The sequence below is a fragment of the Orbicella faveolata genome, unplaced genomic scaffold (genome assembly GCF_042242905.1).
Source record: "Orbicella faveolata isolate gen_17 unplaced genomic scaffold, um_ofav_v1 contig_3, whole genome shotgun sequence".
NCBI lineage: Eukaryota > Metazoa > Cnidaria > Anthozoa > Scleractinia > Merulinidae > Orbicella > Orbicella faveolata.
Genome location: NW_028301558.1, coordinates 19,800,001 through 19,821,343, shown reverse-complemented (window position 1 = coordinate 19,821,343; position 21,343 = coordinate 19,800,001). Strand labels below are relative to the sequence as shown.

At 41.0% G+C, this 21,343-nt stretch overlaps 3 protein-coding genes and 2 long non-coding RNA genes across 6 annotated transcripts in view; 2 read left to right on the top strand and 3 right to left on the bottom strand.

Annotated features, from left to right (window-relative positions):
- Positions 1-20: 20 nt before the first annotated feature.
- Positions 21-3,108, top strand: LOC149106773 (uncharacterized). The gene is made up of 2 exons (XR_016209946.1): positions 21-607; positions 1,605-3,108. It is a non-coding gene; the product is annotated as an uncharacterized LOC149106773 (long non-coding RNA).
- Positions 803-3,874, bottom strand: LOC110061427 (glucose-fructose oxidoreductase domain-containing protein 1-like). Its single transcript, XM_020768266.2, has 2 exons — positions 2,663-3,874; positions 803-1,727 (listed from the first exon to the last, which is right to left on the bottom strand). The coding sequence occupies exons 1-2, from the start codon at positions 3,681-3,683 to the stop codon at positions 1,516-1,518; spliced, it is 1,233 nt and encodes a 410-aa protein (XP_020623925.2). The 5' UTR covers positions 3,684-3,874; the 3' UTR covers positions 803-1,515.
- A 2,804-nt stretch (positions 3,875-6,678) lies between these two features.
- Positions 6,679-7,902, bottom strand: LOC149106772 (uncharacterized). Its single transcript, XR_016209948.1, has 2 exons — positions 7,560-7,902; positions 6,679-6,870 (listed from the first exon to the last, which is right to left on the bottom strand). It is a non-coding gene; the product is annotated as an uncharacterized LOC149106772 (long non-coding RNA).
- A 1,559-nt stretch (positions 7,903-9,461) lies between these two features.
- LOC110061487 (uncharacterized) overlaps positions 9,462-21,343 on the bottom strand; it is a 16,072-nt gene continuing 4,190 nt past the window's right edge. For both annotated transcript variants that reach the window (XM_089298475.1, XM_089298474.1), the window contains 8 exons: positions 19,926-20,084; positions 19,084-19,218; positions 15,753-15,922; positions 15,051-15,162; positions 14,029-14,142; positions 11,742-11,876; positions 10,560-10,705; positions 9,462-9,767 (listed from right to left, as the gene is read on the bottom strand). In XM_089298475.1, the coding sequence (XP_089154601.1) occupies positions 9,698-9,767; positions 10,560-10,705; positions 11,742-11,876; positions 14,029-14,142; positions 15,051-15,162; positions 15,753-15,922; positions 19,084-19,218; positions 19,926-20,084 (1,041 nt within the window). In that variant the 3' untranslated portion in view covers positions 9,462-9,697. The remainder of the gene's footprint in view (positions 9,768-10,559; positions 10,706-11,741; positions 11,877-14,028; positions 14,143-15,050; positions 15,163-15,752; positions 15,923-19,083; positions 19,219-19,925; positions 20,085-21,343) is intronic.
- The window catches only part of LOC149106771 (uncharacterized), a 767-nt gene continuing 163 nt past the window's right edge, over positions 20,740-21,343 (top strand). The window contains exon 1 of the mRNA XM_089298499.1: positions 20,740-21,343. This exon is cut by the window's right edge and continues 163 nt beyond it. Coding sequence (XP_089154625.1) covers positions 21,004-21,343 — 340 coding nt within the window. The 5' untranslated portion in view covers positions 20,740-21,003.

The window sequence follows — 21,343 nt, the reverse complement described above, 5'->3', positions numbered from 1 at the left end:
TACTCTCTCTACGTCATAGCGCGTGGCAAACACGAGATCACGCAACAATCAAACGACTTTTTCCCGGGAAAAGGTGTTCCACTTTGAAATTTATACCCCTCTTTCCAACGCGAATAAAAAAAAACTGCATCAAGGCACATGGACCACATGGCTTTAACATCAAGACAGAAAAAAAGATGGTTGAATTGTAAGAAGGTGAAATTCGAGGTAAATATTCCCGACAAACAACTCGAAGTAAAAACAAACTCGTGATTTTAAACAATAGGTATTATTTTCATCGTACGATCAAGGTCTCGTGCAATTCAGATTTAAAAATAACACAGGTAACTTGACGCGTTTAATTTTTTTGTTTTTCGATATGTGATGGGGCTCAAATCCTTAGAAAAGATGTACCATTTGTAATTTGTTTTGTAATTTAATTGTTAGCTTGCTCTGTGATGGTGCTTGGATAAAAAAATTCTCATAAAAAAAATTAACTTAAAAGTTCAATGAGTGTTTCCAACTGGTGAGTCACATGACCTACAGGTGAGACCAATGTCAGCCATAAGAAGAATCGGGACAGATGCATTCTTGTTTAGTGTTTCTCCCTGTTTTTCTTTGGCTTCAGGTAAGCCTTGATACAACCTGTGCAGGCTAGGTGCTACTCTCTCAATAGCTTCCTTTAATATACCATGATATCAAAGGTGGCAGGGGGGAGATAAGGAAATAATTTGGTCTATCTACACAAAGGAATCTCAGGTTAGCGCTAACTGCATGCGTTAGAAGCGGCACTAACACTTAGTAAGTAGAATGAAAAGTACACTTTTTCAACAGAACATGGCTTCCACTGTTTATTTGCCATAAACTTAACTTACTCTCTTACAATTAGAGAAAACAAGATAAAGTGAACCCCAAAAGGAATTGAATGCTCTTAACTTTGACAATATCAAATGTGCATCTCTCTAGTGTGAAGGTAGTCAGTAAAGCTAGCTTGCAGCCTGTTGTTCACTTGAAAATCAGAAAGCATAGTACAAGCCAAACACCTTCTTGTCCATACCACCTTTTTGCAGACAAGTTCAAAACTTAGATTGCCTAAATAACCATTTACAAGAACTACATTTTCATTAGACATTAGAGAACATTTTTAAATTTGTCCTTCAAGAACTACAACTGTGATGTGCTAATTGAAACATCATTCTTACTAGCTCCCCCAACAACAAAAACTTCTTAGTAGCATGATTAACTGATTTAAAATCAAATCAATGCAATAACTTCATCTCTTACAGTGTACAGTAATTCGTGCTCATCTGTAATTTTAATTTCCTCAAAACATTTGCCTGGGAATTTCATTTGTCAGGTAAGTGAAGGGCAGAATCCTCTAGCCTGGACGATCAGACACAAGTTTCTTTGCATGACTTTCTTAGACATAGCACTCAGAAATTGCAGGCCTTCTTTCTTAGCATTCTTTGCTTATATACAAGAGGAATAAAATTCAAAAGCTTCAAGTTTCTCAAGCAGCTGTTTGCTCTCTAATCTTTACTGAGTTAGCATCTTTCTCAGGACGGGCGATGAATATTCCTTTTCATCAGGTTTTTCTTTCTGTTGCTCAGTGATTATTTGGACAGTTTTTTCTTCAGAGCCCACCACTGCTTGGCCTGTTTCCTCATGAGCAATGAACTCAACTCGAGACCACATGCCAGTTCTACTGGACTCAATTATGGCATCAAGAACGGTACGTGTATATAGTCCTGAAAAAAAAAATTTGTACAATATACAAAAATCAGAGATCCCAACCTAAACAAAAAATTGAAAACCAGGAGATCACATTTTTACAGTCTTGACCATAAAAGTTGTTAAAAGTGGAAATCCAAAGATTCAACCAGGAAAATACATCAAATATCAGACATTTTCTACCCAAAAGGCCATAAACTGGCAAAAATAAGTTTGAAAACGCACTCTACTAAGCAATTTCTTTCATATCCAGGGGTTTCATTGACGTTTTCAGCAGGAGGGTAACCGGCTGGGAGGGGGCGTGGGTTACACTGTAATGTACCTCCCATGGGTAACTGGTTTTTACAGGAGGGCAAAACTTTTTGAACTGAACTTCTTTGTAAGAAAAACTATCCTCCAAATTGCCAAACAAGGCAGGCAAAACCATCCTCACAGCTGGTCAATTTGTCCGGTGGCCTGCCCTTAATGAAACCCCTGCATATCCAGATGATTCAGTGATCTGTACAGGCTGCAGGATTTGGTCAGTATCTAGGAGACTCCCAGAGAATCAGAGAGAGTTGGCGTGAATGAAAAAAAAAATCAGTCTTGGAACATGAAAGCATACATGAGCAGGAAAAATAGCTGAGTTGATAATGCTCTGTTTGATTAAGAAAGCCATTTAGTGTCCGGTCACTCCAAAAGAGGCTATATCTTATCCAGGTATTTCCAATCTGTTCTATGTATTTCTGGTGCTTTTGAACTCATTCAGATTCTAAAATCACTTGTGCAAATTTGAAGTAGAACATCCTAAGAGGCAGTGACCAAAATAAGAATTTAAATCCCTTAAAGGTATAATGTCAGAACACCCACATTAGTGACTCCCACGGCCTGACCACTGGTTTTTTAGACACAAGTGAGCGTCATGACACCCTCACACAAAAAGAAGTTGTTAATAATTATTATATGTACTAACCATCTTCAAATGAAGCTGCACTTGAAATAGTTTGCAAGTCCGCAATCCTCCGATCATCTTTGTCAATGGACTCTTCAAATGCCCTCTTTATCTCTGATACCCAGCCTTCAAGACCTGTCAAAAATATACTGGGTGGAAGTTTTTCCACACTAAACAAGCCTGGAATGCGAGCAATATCACCATATATAAGTTCTTCTTTGCTGCCATTCTTCATTCCATATAAGTTGCCATTCCTGGCAATCAGCTGCCCTTTACTGCCATAAATGGTAATAGTTTGGGAATAACGGCCAGGAATGTGGGTGTTAAGCGAGACAGTAGCAAAAGTACCGCCATTCAGTTTGATCTGAAAGGCAGTATAGTCATCACTGGAGATGTGCCTAAAGCTTGATACACTATCTGTTTGAGTGACGAAAGTCTTTAAAGTACCATGCACTTCAACTGCCCTCTGATTGGTCAAAAACGAGATAATGTCGATGACGTGAGCTCCAACATTGGTTAGTACACCACCCCCCATAGCCTGGTCGCACATCCAGTTGTAGCGGTTACTCAGCAAAGAGCCCATTTCGATCTTGCACTCACAGATTAAAGGTTCCCCGCAGAAGTCCTCCTCTAAATATTGCTTCATCTTAATAAAGGCTGGCAGAAACCTTAGCTCGTGTCTGATCAGAGAAAGAAGCTTAGGATAATACTGAGCTGCATTCACCATCCTCACCGCTTCCTCTCTGCTTAAACCCGCGGGAGAATCACACAAGACGTGTTTTCCGATAGAAAGAGCTTTCACCGCCACTTCAGCACGAACGTGGGGTGGACAAAGCACGCACACCAAATCCACGTCTTCTCTCAGGAGTAACTCGTCTATTTTGGACGTGTGAAATGGAACTTTGTACTCATCCGCCATCTCCTTTGCTTGTTGTTTTGATGCACCCCATATGCCACTCACCGTAAAACCAGCTGAACGCAGAAGCGGTAAGAGTATGCGCGAAGAATTTCCCGTGTCAACTACACCAACAGAAGGTAGCATTTTGAACACTTACAGAATATTAACTCGCTAGAAGGTCAAGGAGCAACACTCATTTGCAGCCGTGAAGCGCCATCTTGATTTTCGCTCGCATTGGCTGGAGACTGGGTCTGCATTTGACACTCCATCCCACTCCCCCTCCAGTAGCTTGCGTAGAGAGGGAGAGAGAAGGGAAAAAAGAGAAGCGCGAAACAAAGGGAGGAGTGGAGGGAGGGGAACACCTGCAAGGCCGCTTTTCCAGGCCCTAATTAAGTATGCGAAACACAGAAAGCTCTGAAATGTCTGACTGACAAAATCACGTCACTTTTCAGCAGTTCTCCGGCGGGTTCTCCTGTTTCTTGTTTTTCTCGCCTGCTTGCCGCGAGAAAATGGCATGGTATAAATAATGGCATAATCACCTCTTACCGTTTTTTATTTGTTATTTTACTTTTCAGAAACCACCCGTAAAAAGAAGGTCTCCAAACACGATAAAAGAGACCAAAATTAAACTAGGATGAGAGAAGCAAAACCTGATTTAATTTAACAAATGTATCCTTAATCTTTGGCAATCTACAAATCAATAGGTCACAAATGTGGACCTAATTCCGTGTAACAAAAATCTCTGCCACAGTTAGTTCGTGTGGTTGATGGCAAAGCTGTTTACTTATTCAAAATTTCCCATCAGGGAAATTACAAGTATTACTGAAGCAAAACTTTGAAGAGGATTGAAAACACATCGGCTGACTGACAGAGTCAAGTGGATATAGTTTCAAACTTGGTTAGATGTCACGAGACTATGGCCATGGAGTATCTTTCCGAATATGGTCGAGGTCAGTTGAGCGTTTACAGCTTTTCTCAGGCTACATGTATTTGAGAAACAAGATACCAAGAACTAGGTTTCACAATTGAATAGAAACACGCTAGTTGGTTTTTCTGACTTACTCAAATTCGTTTCATCGCATTTGTCAGCTACATTAGTGAGAGATCCTTCCTTGAGATTAACTATAACTGCATAAGAAGAATGATCGCCTTTGCTTGGCAGCCCCATGATCAATGTTGAGCGTGAATTTGTCTTGATGATGCTGATTTGAACGTCAATATTTTGTATTATTTTGCTTTTGGGTCCAGAAATTGCGAGTAAGGAAAATGTTTGTGTTGAGGAACATTTGACTCTACTCAAGTACAATAGGCCCTTTGCACGATCCGGTCACATGATACGGAATTAATTATGTTGGGACGCAAGTCTTCAAAAAAAAAAGGAACTCGTACCCGTCCAGCCCGACTTTCCTTTGTTTTAAAAGTCCCACGGTGTAATTTGCGTCCCAGAATAATTAATGCCGTATGATGTGACCGGATCGTGTAAAGAGCCTATTTGTCAGGAAATTGTCCTACCAATCTCGCTTTAATCACATCTCCAAGAAGCTTTAGACAGGTGCCTTAATAGTGAACTTGGTTTCCTTCACCCTACTGATGTATTAAAAAGTGTGACTAGTTCGCAATGGTTGCATTTTTCCTCTTGCATTTTGCATTTTGCATCTTGGTGGAAGATATATCCTCGTCACAACAACTGGCACGACTGGCACACTAGTTATTTGGATATCACAACAGTTGCAATCTACAAATTCCCATGAAACGTCAGTATGAAGACAAGTGTGGCCACGTGTCCGAGGAGCTTTAGCTTCTCATCGCTACTGCTGCTAAACACTCCAATATACATAAAGGCTGAAAGAATTTCCATACCTCTAGACTTTTAGATGATGCCGGCAGTTACTTAACTCAGTGGCCTACCTGAGGAAAATGAACTTTTTTCCCTGATATTCTTAAGTCGCCGCTCGTTTTCTTATCTTTAGCTTTGTCGCCTTTCTTCTTCCTTTTCTTTTCGTCGTCCTCTTCCTCCTTCTCCTCTTCTTCCTGCTCCTCTTCTTCTTCTTCTTCTTCCTCTTCCTCCTCTTCTTCCTCCTCCTCCTCTTCTTCTTGTTCTTCTTCTTCCTCTTCTTCCTCCTCCTCTTCTTCTTCTTCCTCTTCTTTTTCTTTCCCTTTCTCTTTTCCTTTTTTAAATTCTTTTTCTTTTCCTTTTCCTTCGCCTTTTTCAATTTCTCTCTCTTTTCCGTTTTCTTTTTCTTTTACTTCTTCTTTTACTCTTTCTTTTTCTTCTTCGTTTTCTTTTACTTTTACTTTTTCTTTCTCTTTTACTTTTTCAATTTCTTTTACTTTCACTTTTCCTCTTCCTCTTCCTTTTCCTTTCTCTTTTTCTTCTTCTTCTTCCTTCGAGGATGCGGGGGCGGGATGCGCGGCAGGATATGGCGGGTAGGGATATGGTGCGGGACTCGGTACAGGGTAGGGATATGGTGCGGGACTCGGTACAGGGTAGGGATATGGTGCGGGACTTGGTACAGGGTAGGGATATGGTGCGGGATACCGGATAGGATATCGCGAGACTGGTGCTTGGTTCGGATGTGGGGTGGAATTCGGAGCGGTCGGAGGATATGTAGAAGTCTGAGGATGTGTGGCAGCCTGAGGACATGGAGCAGTCTGAGGGTATGGGGCAGTCTGAGGGTATGGAGCAGTCTGAGGGTATGGGGCAGTCTGAGGGTATGGAGCAGTCTGAGGGTATGGGGCAGTCTGAGGGTATGGAGCAGTCTGAGGGTATGGGGCAGTCTGAGGGTATGGAGCAGCCTGAGGGTATGGGGCAGTCTGAGGGTATGGGGTAGTCTGAGGGTATGGAGCAGCCTGAGGGTATGGGGCAGTCTGAGGGTATGGAGCAGCCTGAGGGTATGGGGCAGTCTGAGGATATGTGGAAGCCTGAGGACATGGTACGGGATAACCAGGATAATCAACCGAGGCGTCCTTTGCCCCTGTCAAGCGAAAAGGAGAAAAAGGTTACTACTTGTCATCTAAAGTTTCAAAGGGAGGTTTTAGTAATCATCTTCCTCAAATCTTCAGAGTCTTATCCACTCGGCTTCGTCCTCTTGATTTGAATCCACTGGTTGGACTTGCTAAAACTTCTACTGTAAAGATCTTTTTTTTTTTTATCTCAAATTTATTATCAAGTAATAACATAGTGCAACTTTGGTTTCACAACCTCCAACAGAACGAGATATCCTAGTCATGTCGGCCCTATCACCTGGTTATTTCATCCAACGATCTCGAGTATGACGAAATAATTTCCGTTAGTTTGAAGTCGAAGTCATGAATTACTCTCGTCAGTTTTCTGTTGAGATAGAGATAGAGAGAGGGAAGGACTGATTTGACTTTGATTCGCGCAACCTCGTTCCCAGGGTCTTTCGTGGGGAGATGAGAGACTCTGGGAACGAGTTTGACTTTCGCGACCTGATGAAGTCTGGTTAGTGATAAAGAAAGGCATTTTCGCAACCGAACAATCTCGTTAGATCGGGCTTTAACAAAAGTCTTACTGTATTAACATGGTTAACAAGTACTGAAAAAAACTGGCTTATGTTTTTTTCTGCAATAGAAGAGGGACTGAAAAATGTGGTGGCTATATTAATGAGGTGGCCAAATGACGGGGCTTCTTTGTGTGCGGAACTAAGCCAGCAGGTCAGGAACGCCCATATTGTCCTTGTCACCTCAGCTTTGTTTCACCAGAAGTTTATAAAAGTTATGATTCTTAAAGTTCCATTCATCTAGTGAAACTGAGATTAAAAGGTACTTAAATTGGGTGCATCTAAGGCTGATATTTGTCCAAGTTCCCTTCGGTTTCTCAGCAGCTCTCTGTCTCCCCCCATGCGATTTCGTCACCGATTCATTATTTCCATTCTTCTTTAAAAAGCGTTTTTGAGAAGTTTCGCAAGTCTTGCCTTTGTCCTATTTTACTTCAGTGAGTAATAACAAATATAAAGTTCAGTATTTTACTGTATTACGTTTACATTTCCGTTTCCTTACCAGAACCAGAGGCATCCGAATCGAACGCACTGCCCTCTTCGTCTTCAGCGTGAGATTCGTGATCGAGCGAGATGGGAGTGTGATCTTTTGTTCCTTGCTCATGCTTCCCCGAGGCTTCAAAGTTTCCTTCAGTCGATGTAAGCAGCGCCACCATGGCGAAAAGGCAAGCAGTTAATGCCAATGTTACCCTCATGACAAGTGCTGGACGCGTTCACTGCATTACATATAATACAGATTATTGACAAATTTAATCTAAGAATTGCTGTTTCAAACTATCTTTCAAACAGTAACTTGATGACGATAACCTTTACAGCACAAACTTGATCGTCAGTGAAAGATTCACAGTGGAACTTTGAACATGCGCATATAAGCTAGACACAGCAGGATTTTGTTTTTTTTTTTTTTGCATCAGGTTGGCAGGTTGGTCAAAACCACTTCTTTATTACAGTTCACAGGGTCATTGAGCCAGAAAAGCTGCGACGAGAATAAGATTTCTGAGCTGGTAAGGGCTGACAAGGGATATGGGTTGGAGTTTGTTGTGGGGACATGTGAATAAGGTGGAGAGATACTAGTAATTATAAACAGTGCAGTACGGTAAATCTTTTTACAAAGTTGACACTATATTCGAAAATAGTGGGTAAAGTTTGTTTTCGAAAAATACCTCAGTCGTTTGTTATTTATTCAGTTAACTAGCATGCTTTTACGAGTTAGCTAAATCAATTTTCACCGTTAGCTGTGGATCAATCGCCGATCAGTATGGAATCTATGGCGCCCTTCTCACGAAGATTGTAGGTAATGCAGTTTTACAGCATTTCTTTTAAACTTTTGTTTTTACATTAAAACAACGACCGTGTTAAAGTTGAAACTATCAACATTCCCGGCCGCCAGCCAAGCATGTAACATCGTACATGAGGCTCCTAACCATTACTCTTTTAACCAGCCAATCTCAGCGCGTTTTTTTTTTTTTTCATCTTTGCACGCTCTTGCCATACAATAAATGTTGATATTCCATAAGAGGCTTTGCTTCATATTTAGTTGTATAGCTTCACTGCCTTCATAAAATGGCCAAATTGCATCCTGAATATTGTTTAGTAAACAACCGATCGTTTCAGACGATGGGGTAACTGTAGTGTAGTTAAAAGAGAGAAATGTTAAATGCTTGTTCATAGCGGTCAATGTGCTAAACTTCACCTAACTAGTTGACAAGTTGTTTACAAAAGTGGCCAAGGAGTAAAACCAGGGTGTACCGAGAAACAACTTCAGCTTAGTGGTCAGGGACTTAAACCCGCGACCTCCGGATTTCAAGTCCGGCGCCCTAACCACTCGCTGCCACGCTGCCTCCACCCTCTCACGTGAGTCGTGACTGTCAATCAAACGGTCAACGTACCAAAAGGAGGGGGATACAGAAGTTGCCATTCTACCTGGGAAAGTAATTTAATGTGCTGGAAAATTAACTCACAAGAATTTCCTTCCGAACGTTAGCCCTAGAAAGCAAATGGTGGACCACACAAAACAAGGGGTTAGATCAATGTTGCTCCACCGACTGAGTTACGAAGCCAGACAGGAACAGCTCATGGGTAATGACGGTGATAATTTGAGGCGAGGTGGATATATCAAGGGTAACATTACAAATGAAATGTTGCACCATGTAGCCCTGGAATAGAAGATGGGAACAGAAAGTAAAGAATTAAGTCTAAAGAAATTTCAAGTGAAGGAAATTAACCTAGATTTTTTTCTATGCGTTAGTCACCAGGTTAACAGATAGTAGTTTCGATTACTATAGATATGTACCCATTGCGAGCCTATACCTGCACTATATTTTCAGTGGGGGTGGGTTGGGAATTTGGGCGTTAACTCCATCTCATAGTGCACATCCCATCTCACAAACCAAGATAACAAACACGCATTTTCAATAATTTATTTTACCCTTCCCATTAAATATATTTTGCAACCAATTGATAATAAGCAACCTATACTGTGATTTGTGGTGGCCTTGATGGACAAACCAAAGAACACAGCTAGAAATCTTCTGTTCATGTCATCCAACATTGCGGTGATGAAGTCAAATTATGACCAAGAGCGTAGGCTTTGTCGTTTCTACAGCAAAATGAATTTCATCTTCTAAAGTTTCGTCACATTTATCCACAAGCTTTTTCCAAAGCTTGTTCGAGATCTTTTTTAAGGTCCTCCACGTTCTCTAAGCCGACGCTGCAGAAAATAAACATGAACAGACGTAAGAAACGTTCATATGAACCAAGCAGTGTCACATATAAAGGCTTTCTTGTTTACAAAAGAATTCACCAAGGATTAAAAGAAATCCAAAACTAATCTGCGATCAATCTTGTTTTTCACATAACAAAAATAGGAACGCGAAACAATTGCCCTGACTGACCGAATTCCCATCTCTTACTTTGTTAATCGAATCTATAACAAAATTCACGATCGCGATTGGTTCTCCGCGCGCTTATTTGTCACATAATCGGTGCGCGATCACGTGGGTGTCCAACTTATTGTAATTGGATACCTACGCCATTCGCACGTCAATTACGCGCGCTTTAATGGCTTCCTTTTCAATGTTTACTACAGTTTTTGAAACGTATGAAAAGCGCGACAAACTTTTTCGCTCAAAGGAAATTCTGAAAAGACATCTTTAATTCCGAAATTTGTTTTAGATACGATAAATTACTAATTGGACCTCATGTCGAACTATTCAGGGAGTTATCACGCTCGTAATTTCAAAATCGGATGAGCGAACCATGCTTCCTTTCCAATAAGGTAAAGGGTTGCGCAACAACACAACTAATAGCTGTGACAGAAATCACAGTGTCCAGCTGGCGTTCGTCATGCAATCACACAATGCCAGCTTGCTTCCGGCTAGCCCGTGACGTTTAAATGACCTCACGGCAGACCAGTTCCTTTGTATCACGATACAAAATAAGCACACACAATGTCTAAAACGACTCGTTTAATCCCTGCACGTAGCACGGAATGATTACCCACCTGAACCGTATAAGTGACTCTCCTAGACCTCCTTCGAGCTGCTCAGCTGAAGACATGTATTTGTCAGGGTGGGTCATGCCAGACGCCACCTCGATTAAGCTCTTAACACCGCCAAGGGACACTGCAAGTTGAATCATCTTCAAACTCTGTAACACAAAATGCATAGGTAATTTAACAATTATTTCCTTTGGTCGCCTGCAGCCGTCGATTTAGCCTGCGAGCAGGCCCACGTTGGAGCACAAGCGCGCACAGCGTAGCCGCGAGCGCGAAATCGAGCGACGAAGCCGCGAGACGAGAAAGTGACTTTCTTGGTGCCTCTTCACCAGACTCCTTCCCACCGGATCGCTTTGCTCCTCACTGCTCGCGCGAGTGACCCAAAGGTGAGCCTGCTCACAGGCTACCGTCGATTTGAACTTAGAGTTAAATTATTCGACCAGTCGACTGGAATATGGTAATCGAATTGAATTTAATTCTCAACATTACAAACGTCCCAATATCTCCTCGGCGTAGAGGGTGGGGATCCTGGTAAAGGAGAAGGAAGGAAAATCATTCCTGCTTCTTTTCAGTTTTTCGACCCTACATTCCGCCACGTTTTGGAGTCCTTGATTAAGCCTAACCAGATCTAACTAGGGCTTCATTCAAATAACAGGTCCTCAGTGTTTCACTTTCTCATCGACACAGAAGTACAATGTACGGCTGAGTGGAGAAAAATGCTCGTTATGCATATCTTATAAAGCGTGTATACGCTATAAGACGTTCGTAGACACAAACGTTCGATCTCCATTAACGGTACATTTAGCATCTTAAAAGGGTTTGTTGTCTATTGTGACTGAAGAAAAGGTTTCAACTGAAACCCTGCGCCCACGATCAAGTTGTGACGATATGTCAACATTTTTCAACCTCCGTCTTTAACCTTCATGTGCCAGGCGCGGTTAACTAACAGCTAGTGCGCTGGAGCCTTGATCGAGTGGTCAGGTTCGAGTCTCTCACAAACTAACTACCTAACTCGTCACAGTCTGTGATCATTTTTTAATTCTTTTACCATCTGACTTTCGGTCCTGGACGTGAGAAGACTCCACCGATATTGAGCGTTTAAGGCAACCCTCCTCCGAGACTAATCTTGACTATCTAGTGGTTTTGTGATGATCAATGTAATGAGCATCGTGACTTAACTTTCCTCACCTCAACAAATTTGGTCGCTTCCTGTCTCCCACCTTTGACTTCAAACGACACCATTCCACTGAAGCCTGTCATCTGTTTCTTCGCAACGTCATGTTGTGGGTGAGAAGGCAAACCTGGATAATAAACCCTTTCAACCTACATAACAAAAAAAGAGAACAATTTGGAAGTAAGATGAAATGATTCCAACCTATTGCCAGGCTCACAGATTGTGAACAACGCGCGCAAACGACTGTTTGAAAGGCAAAAAGAATAGGAAGGCTAGGGCAAGATCCCGGAAAGGATTAGCCAAGTTCCCGCCAAGATTTGGCCGTGATCTGGTCAAGATTTAACAAAGATCTCGCCAAGATTTTGCCAGATCTTGCCCAGATCTCGCCAAGATCTCGCCAAGATCTCAGATCTCTTAGTCAAGGTTTAGAAACGATTTCGCCAGATCTCGCCAGAATCTAGCCAAGATCTTGCTTAGCCAAGATATCATTAAGATCTCGCCAAGATCTCGCCAAGATCTCGACAGGATCTCACCAAAATTTAACCAAGATTAATCAAGATCTCACCAAGATTTAGGTAAGATCTCGCCAAGATCTCGCCACGATCTCGCCAAGATCTCGACAGGATCTCACCAAAATTTAATCAAGAATAACCAAGATCTCGCCAAGATTTAGCCAAGATCTCGACAGGATCTCACCAAAATTTATTCAAGACTAACCAAGATCTCGCCAAGATTTAGCCAAGATCCCGCCAAGATCTCGCCAAAATCTCGCCGGAATCTCACCAAAATCTCACCAAAATCTCGCCAGGATCTCGCCAAAACTTAACCAAGATCTCGCCAAGATTTAACCAAGATCTCACCAAGATTTAGCCAAGATCTCGCCAAGATTTAACCAAGATCTCACCAAGATTTAGCCAAGATCTCGCCAAGATTTAACCAAGATCTCACCAAGATTTAGCCAAGATCTCGCCAAGATTTAACCAAGATCTCACCAAGATTTAGCCAAGATCTCGCCAAGATTTAACCAAGATCTAGCCAAGATTTAACCAAGATCTCACCAAGATTTAACCAAGATCTCGCCAAGATTTAACCAAGATCTAGCTAAGATTTAACCAAGATCTAGCTAAGATTTAGCCAAGATCTCGCCAAGATTTAACCAAGATCTCACCAAGATTTAGCCAAGATCTCACCAAGATTTAACCAAGATCTCGCCAAGATTTAACCAAGATCTAGCCAAGATTTAACCAAGATCTAGCTAAGATTTAACCAAGATCTCACCAAGATTTAGCCAAGATCTCGCCAAGATCTAGCCAAGATTTAACCAAGGTCTCGCCAAGATCTCGCCAGGATCTCGCCAAAATTTAGCCACGATCTCGCCAAGATTTAACCAAGGTCTCAGCAAGATCTCGCCAAGATTTCACCAAGATCTCACTAAGATCTCGCCTAGATTTAACCAAGATCTCGCCAAGATTTAACCAAGGTCTGATCACGATTTGGCCCAAGATCTCGGCGAGATCTCGCCAGGATTTAACCAAGATCTCGCCAAGATTTAACCAAGATCTCACTAAGATCTCGCCAAGATTTAACCAAGATCTCGCCAAGATTTAACCAAGATCGCGCCAACATCTCGCCAGGATCTCGCCAGGATTTAACCAAGATCTCACCACGATTTAGCCAAGATTTAGCGAAGATTTAGCCGAGATCTCACCAAGATTTAGCCAAGATTTAGCCAACTTCTCGCGAATATTTAGATCTCGGCGAGATTTTGTGAAGATTTCGCCAAGATCTCGCCAAGATTTAACCAAGGTCTGATCACGATTTGGCCCAAGATCTCGGCGAGATCTCGCCAGGATTTAACCAAGATCTCGAAAAGACTTAACCATGATCTCACTAAGATCTCGCAAAGATCTAACGAAGATCTCGCCAAGATTTAACCAAGATCTCACTACGATTTAGTCTAGATCTCGGGAAGATTTAGCTAAGATCTCGGCGGGATTTAGTGAAGATTTCGCCGAGATTTAGCCAAGGTCTTGGCGGGATTTCAGAGACAAGATCTCGGCAAGATGTATCCAAGAACTCGGCAAGAAATCTCGCCAATCTCGGCAAGATCATGATTTAGCCGAGACCGTGGCGAGACTCGGAGGAAATCTTGGAGAGATCAATAGATTTGGACAAGATCTTGGCGAAATTTGAGTGGATCATTACAAAATCTCTATAATCCCGCAGGGATTATCATAAGTTACAGTTTGTAAACTCGTCTAAACCATACTTTATTTAAGGCCAGGCGTTTATTATAAATACCTTGGGATGAGCTTCCAAGAACTTGGCAATTTCCATGCCATTTTGGTTGTGTCTTTCCATGCGCACGTGGAGGGTTTTCAGTCCACGATGAAGGAGAAATGCGTCAAACGGCGACTACAAAAATTAAAATATAATTTACAAGAAACAAAATGGAACAGGGGCAACACTTAACAACACTGATAATAGACTTCGAAAATACGGCAAAATCCAGGCACTATTCATGATCAAGTCAAAGATCAGCTTTGTGTGCTCAATTCAACTACTGCTGCCTTGTACCCAGGCTTGGCTCATCTCTACACGGAAACGTTCTCAATATCCTGAATACACTTGCAAGGCAACATCCGGGCACACTCCCAAGCCTTCCAGATAAAAAGGATGGGAGAGCTCGGCAGAAGTTTTGAAAAGAATCCCTAAGAGATACCAAGATCCTGTTTGTGAGCGTGGCATGATTTTTTTTTTTCACCACATTGTCTCCTGTCACATTTTTAGCTATACACCCGAAAAGGTACTGCAGAAGCTCCTGCTGTGGACCTTTCGAGGCTGAACACCCTAAGAGTTACCCCTAAAAGGTATAACGAGTACCCCCGTCCTTTTTGTACAGGAGTCCCCCCCGGGCAACATCTCAAATCATTCCAAATTACAGAGATCTCTACAGCTTCTCTGACTTCCTGTCAATTTGGCACGAATGTTCAAAACCAAGCAAAGACCAAAAACACGTTTTTAGACAATCAGAACCGAGCTTTTAAAGTGTTTTAAATGTCTTAGCGTGACAGCAACATTGTTCAAATTTTGTTGGACGCACTACGTCACGGGAGACCAGCAAGGGTGACCCTTACAATAATTGATTGCTAACCCTTCCACTAACCCAAAAACTAACCCTAACCTAACCTAATTTTCTGCTTGACCCTTAGCTAACCCTAGGGTACTAAGCTAACCCAAAATGACAGAAACGTTGCTTAACCCTGAATGCTTAATCCCCACTACACGCCCGTGCATTAGTTTTTCTGAAATTTTGTGCTCACCAAACATCCGCCAAAAAACTTCTGCAGCTCGTAACATTGATACAGCAATTCCTGTGACGAGAGCGTAAGTGAACCAGCCGTGATGTCACTGTGTCCACCAAGATACTTGGTGCTGTGAAAGGACAAATACAAATTTAAGAATGCAAAATTAAGTGAACCTTTGTCTACATGCATGCACAGGTCACCCAAGCGTGATGAAAGAGTCTGTATGGAGAACTAAATGTAAGGCTGAAATATATGAGTTTGTGTAGAGATTAGGATATGACATTGAAATTGATCAATGGTAATTCACTCAATAAAGACTCTTGAACATTCAGTGGTGTCGTTTCTTCTCATCTCATCCAAGATTTGGGTGAATTTCGATAATTTATCACATGGTGTTATGATAAGAGTGTTTATTCGCTGAATTACCCATACATTGTATTTCAGCCACAGTTCTACCTACAAACTCTTATATTACACTTGGGTGACCTGTGCATGTATGTGGGCTTGATTACCAACTGCTTTTTTGGGGAAGGAGACTGTGTTCCTCCCCAAGATCAGTAGAAATTGAGCCTAACATGTATAAGTGTATGTAGGAAAAATGAAAGGTCTTTTGGTTACACTTTGAGTAATTTTATATTGATTTGAGAAAAGCCCCTTTTGCTAAATCCTTATTCATTAAACAAATAAACGTAAAACTGATCTAACAAATATTCATACCAGCTATGAATTACAACATCAATGCCTTGTTTAATGGGAGTTTGATTAAATGGAGACGCAAAGGTGCTATCAACCATGGTGATAATACCAAGACTTTTGCCAAGTTTTGCAAACTCTTCCAGATCAGTGAGAATATTGGTTGGATTGCATGGGGTTTCACAGTATAAAACCTGAAAAACAAAACAATAATCACAGACAATGAATTGCAATGCATATCTACGTGTGCCCATGTTTTATCCTCTATGTATAACATGGGCCATGAGTGAGCATGTTATCAAGTTGGGGGCAGGGAGTAGGCAAGAGGGCAGGAACTCTGATGTAAAGGAAGACAGAACTCTTACAGGCAGAAGAATAGGGGTCAGGAAATGGTATTCCCAGGGTGGTGGTAACCACGAGTAGCAGGGAAAAAAAATCTGCAAAATCTTTTTGCATGTGTACAACTGCCTGTTCTCCTCTTGAGTTGGTGGCTGTTACCAGTATATACACAAAATGATGAGGATGGTCAGCCACAGAATAATTCACACAGAATTGGCAAGCTTGTGAGAGATTAAAAAAGCTCCCTTTTAATTCTTTGAGACTGTCGTTACTTGATAGGTTTAAATTTTAAAAGTGATTTTCCATTTTTACTTCCATTTTTTAACAGTAATTGGATTTGATTAGTTTTTAATTTTTTACTCTAAAAGTTACTGAGAACCTCCCTGAAAACCATGCAGTGAGATGGAAGCTTCCTCCATAAAGATGATTTATTATACCGTAGTTTCTCGGTTATAAGGCGCACGGTTTTTTCGAGGAAAATCTGTTTTTTCTTGGGAAGTTTTTGCCAAAATTGGGGTGCGCCTTATAGCCGAATATTTTCGCGCAAAAAAATCTAACGACAGCAATTTTACCGGAACTTACAGTTAAAACTAGACAAATAAAAGACACTAAACATTGGTCATTGACTTTTTTAAGATTTGGTGGTTCTGAAAAGAACCGGGTGGCTCTGAAAAGAGCCGTTGTTGTTGTTTTGAAATTTATTGATGTCTAGTCTTCCTCCTTGCTATCCGTGTCAAACTCGTTCTCCAGTTCATCATCTGCTTCCTCGTCTCCAGCTTCTTCTTCGTCCCACACAGCTTCGTCCTCGGTGCCGTCCAGAGCATTTGATATTCCACAGCACTTGAATGAGTTCGCGATCAAATCAGCGGGTATCTCTTGCCATGCCTTTTGGATCCACTGCAAAACCAGTTCTTTGCTCGGCGCACGCTTCTTCCCCGACGGAGTGTAAGTGAACGGACCGTTCACCATCCAAGTCTGGTATTGGGATCGCACCTTGGTCTTAAAAGGTTTGTTGATACACTTGTCCAGGGGCTGCAACACGGGCGTAAGTCCACCCGGAATAACTGCGACTACTACGTTTCGCCTCGCCAGAAGATCTCTCACGGCGTTTGTCAAATGCCCACGGAATGAATCCCACACGAGGAGAGCTCTTTGGTCTGGGGTGTACCGAAGATTGCGTCGAATCCACTCCATTACTCCTAGAAATTAATAAGAAATACAGTCTTAGAATGCTAGAAAGCTTTATTATCAAGGCCGCATTGTGTTAAACAACTGCACGAGAAAAGCTAACAAACTGAAATTTGCATACGCGCGTACGTGCTAAACAGCACGTGCTAGGTAACACGATACGTCAACAATGAAATTCGAATCTCGTTTCTGAGAAACAAGAAGTGTACTCGTCTCGCTCGCTTGTTGAAAAGATACTGCTCAGAATAAACAGTGTTTTAGCTTACCTTCTTCGTCCATCCAGCCCTTCTTGTGAACGGAGACCTGCATCCTTGGTGGCACGTTGATTTTCAGCTGTCGAACTCCTTTGAATATGACCTTCGGGGGAAGTTTCTCGCCGTTCGCTTTCACTTTTAGCTTTTGTTTTCGTGTATATCATTAAATGTGTGACTTTTTCACTTTTGTTGAAATTTGTTCACGTTTACAGAGAGTTCGCGTGCTAATTGTGCCAAGAGAATAAAATTTTATCTTTATGAACTCTTCATTTCTTGGTGTGTCTTATAACCGAGTATTTTCACATAATTTTCAGTTTGGGAACTTTGCATGATTAAGTTGCCAAGTTTGGGGTGCGTCTTATAGCCGAGTGCGCCTTATAACCGAGAAACTACGGTAATTATAATTATCATCATCATCATCATCATCATTATTATTATTTTTCACAAAATGTGGAGGACAAGGATGTCATGATTAAAAACAATAATCATTGGTTAATTGTGATGGTTCCACATGAAGGCAACTTGCAGCATTTCTGAGCAGTGAATTTGACCATTCTATAATATGCAGGTTTACACCAGCAAATGTTTAACTCCCTTGCTATAAAAGACTGCCATTTCTAGCACACTTCGAAATCAAATTTCCTTGCAAAAAGTAAATACTTACACGCAGGCCTCTAGATCTAAACCTGTATGCAATAACTGGAAACTGAATAAATTGACCAGCTCCAAGTTGACTTGATAGCTCAGTTAACAGAGCACTGCATCGGTGTCACAGAGGCCGTGGGTTTGAATCCCGCTCAAGCCTAAGTTGCATTCATAACTGTGATGATCTTCCATGTTGTATATCTTTCTCTTGCAGCTCAAATATGTGATGTTTGATGTAATCACTTGCTTGTATCCACCATGGTTATATTTATTTCCAACTCACAAACTGATCAGCTTCCAGTTGGCTTCAGTTGGTAACGTACTGCACCACAGAGGACATGGGTTTGAATCCCGTTCAAGCCTGTTATTTTCAGGCTTTATTTTGCAACTGCCTGAGCTGCATTCATAACTGCAAATATGATCTTTCATACAGTACTGGTACATCTTCCTCTAGTAGTTCAATTGAGTCATATGTCATATACATACTTGCTTTATCTTCATCGTCTACAAGTTTATAACAAACTCCCAAATTGACCAGCCCCAAGTTGGCTGGAAAGCTTGGTTGATAGAGCACAGCTGCACCAGTATTGCAGAGACTGTGGGTTTGAATCCCATTTAAACTTGAATTTTTTGCAACCACATAAGTTGCATGATTCATAACTGTGATGATCTTCCATGTAGTATATCTTTGTCCTGCAGTTCAAATATGTGATATTTCATCTACTCATTTGCTTGTCTTCATCATCTACAGGTATGCAAAGAGCTCACAAATTGACCAGCTTCCAGCTGGTCTGATAGCTCCACAATGATCATAGAGGTCATGGGTTTGAATCCCGTTCAAGCCTGACTTTTTTTCAGGCTAATGTTTGCAACTGTTGAAGTTGCATTCACAACCTGTGATGACAATCTTTCAAGAAGTTACTATATACCTTGGTGTTGGGTTTCACAGCTTCACGATACTGGGAAATATCAGAGCCATCTACAAATGTATATTCCACTCCAAAACGTTTGAGAACAAATTTTAAAGTGCCAAAAGTACCACAGTAAACCATCTTTGGAGCTACCTGTCAAACAAAATGAAAGCAAACAAACAAGCACATCAGTCAACAATAGTTCAAATGAGAAGTAACATTACCCAATTTACATGTAAGCAAGATAGTACACACAATCGTTATTACAGGAACGATCAAATGTGCAGTAGCTGATAACAATAGTTTCAATTTTATAAGATGAAAATATCTCTGGTCTGATAATGACCCTATTGAACCACACATAAAAAACAACCTCCTTCAAAGAGTGCCAAGTGCAAGTGACTGGCCATATCAGTGTGAAGAGCAAGGGACTGCGAGAAGAAGAAAGAAGATATATGTCTTTTGCCTTTCCTGTCTCCCTTCTACGCCCATTGTTCTTAGCGGAGAGAGCCACCTGAATACAAACTAAAGTAATTTGCCTGGGAGCCTTTGCATATTTTTTTTTCAGTATTAGTCACATGACCATGGGCGTGGCCTGATGACGTCATCACTGGTGTTACTGATCATGAAAAAGTTAAAACTCATGAAATAACTCTGAACTAACTAAAAATGATGAAGTTATATGAGAATAAATTTTTCTTAGCAATGGCTCGAAAAGATCAGTTAATGGGCCCTTAAATCAGAAGAATGGTTCAAGCTTGACAAAAATAAGAGACAATAGCGGATGCCCTATGTCCCTCATGGGACGAAGAGGACTGGATTATGATTTATAACCAAAGACAGACGAACCGTATACTAACCACATGATCTCCAGATTTGAGAACAGCAAATAAAGCTGTTGAAATAGCAGCCATACCAGAGGAAAACAGCAACGTCCCATGTCCACCTTCTAAGCTGTTGAGGGTTTGTCTTGCAGCATCAACGGTTGGGTTAATCCAGCGTGAATATAGCCAACCTGTCTGTAGAGTTTATTAGGCATAATAAATATTAATATGACAAAAACTCCATATTAAATAATTAAGTTGATGGTCTCATGATTGAGAAAAACTTTGTTGAATATTAAATGTGGGAAGCAACCATCGTGAACTCAATTGTTCTTGTAGAAAGCGGAAAGACTTACTGGTATTTGTAACCCAGTTGCTTAAGATAAATAACCACAATGCTTCATTCAAATCCAAAAACCATACTGTTGACTTTATGCTAAAAGTTTGGTTCTAGCAGACTTAGGACCCTTCAAAATGGAATTTTTCACTGAATGGAAAGCGCCCTCAATAGCCTAAAATTTTGCTGATGTGATTGAAGAGAAAAACAAGTATTCTCTCTCCTGCCAGCACTGTTCAAGGTCTATATTTCAAAGTCATCAACCTGATGCAAGTGGAACATTTTAAGCTACAAATCATAACAAAGAGTCAAATTATACGCTGGAGCCCTTCTGACGTGACATTATCAATATCATTTTTTTTTGGTGCATATCAATGTGGTTAATTTGATCCTCAATAAAGATAGAATTGCACTATCTTCACTGAAGATCAAGGTTAGGTTAGGTTAGGTTAGAGCAAACTAACCTAATGCCGAACTAATCAAAACACTGGAAGACTGCTGCCTATTTTATTATCTCTAACTCCTCCCTTCCCTCCAAAAAATTGTTTAAGAGTAGAGCTCAGCTCATCCAACCAAAACAGACATCAAATAATTATCCAAAAACAGTTCTCTTGAAAACACCAAAAATTGACCGAAATAAGTGTGACAAGTGTACTTTAGGTATTTTCCTTTGTATCTAAGAGATTTGTTGACTCCCGCAGGAGACCGGGAGATTTGGTCTGTGTCTGGGAGACCCCTGGATAATCAGAGCAAGTTGGCATAGATACTAATAGTATAATGAACACATCTTCCATAGTTTTACCTAATATTACTTACGCTTTATCAGTGTATGGTGCCTCTGAATCAGAGCTAACTATAGCCCAGCAGTTTTTAGATCGATGCTTTAAACGCAGTTATATATCCAAGAAATTAGAGATAGGTGAATTACTTAAAGTGCAAGATTATAGAATTTGTAGGAAGGTTTGTAATATCCCAAACCACCCACTTAGAGCTAATTTCCCTGAGACTAAGATTACAAGATACAACTTAAGGAATAAATCTTCCGCAATGCCCGCCATTCACTCGGACCGTTTCAAGAATACATTCTTTAATAGGATAGTTTTTAAGTACAATGTAA

What these genes read in the sequence shown, in the direction of transcription:
- LOC110061427 (XM_020768266.2), bottom strand. Translation starts at nt 3,683, where the DNA reads ATGCTACCTTCTGTTGGTGTAGTTGACACGGGAAATTCTTCGCGCATA. An exon ending in TGCAGCTTCATTTGAAGATG is followed by an intron (nt 1,728 to 2,662) that starts GTTAGTACATAT and finishes TTTTTTTTTCAG; the next exon opens with GACTATATACACGTACCGTT.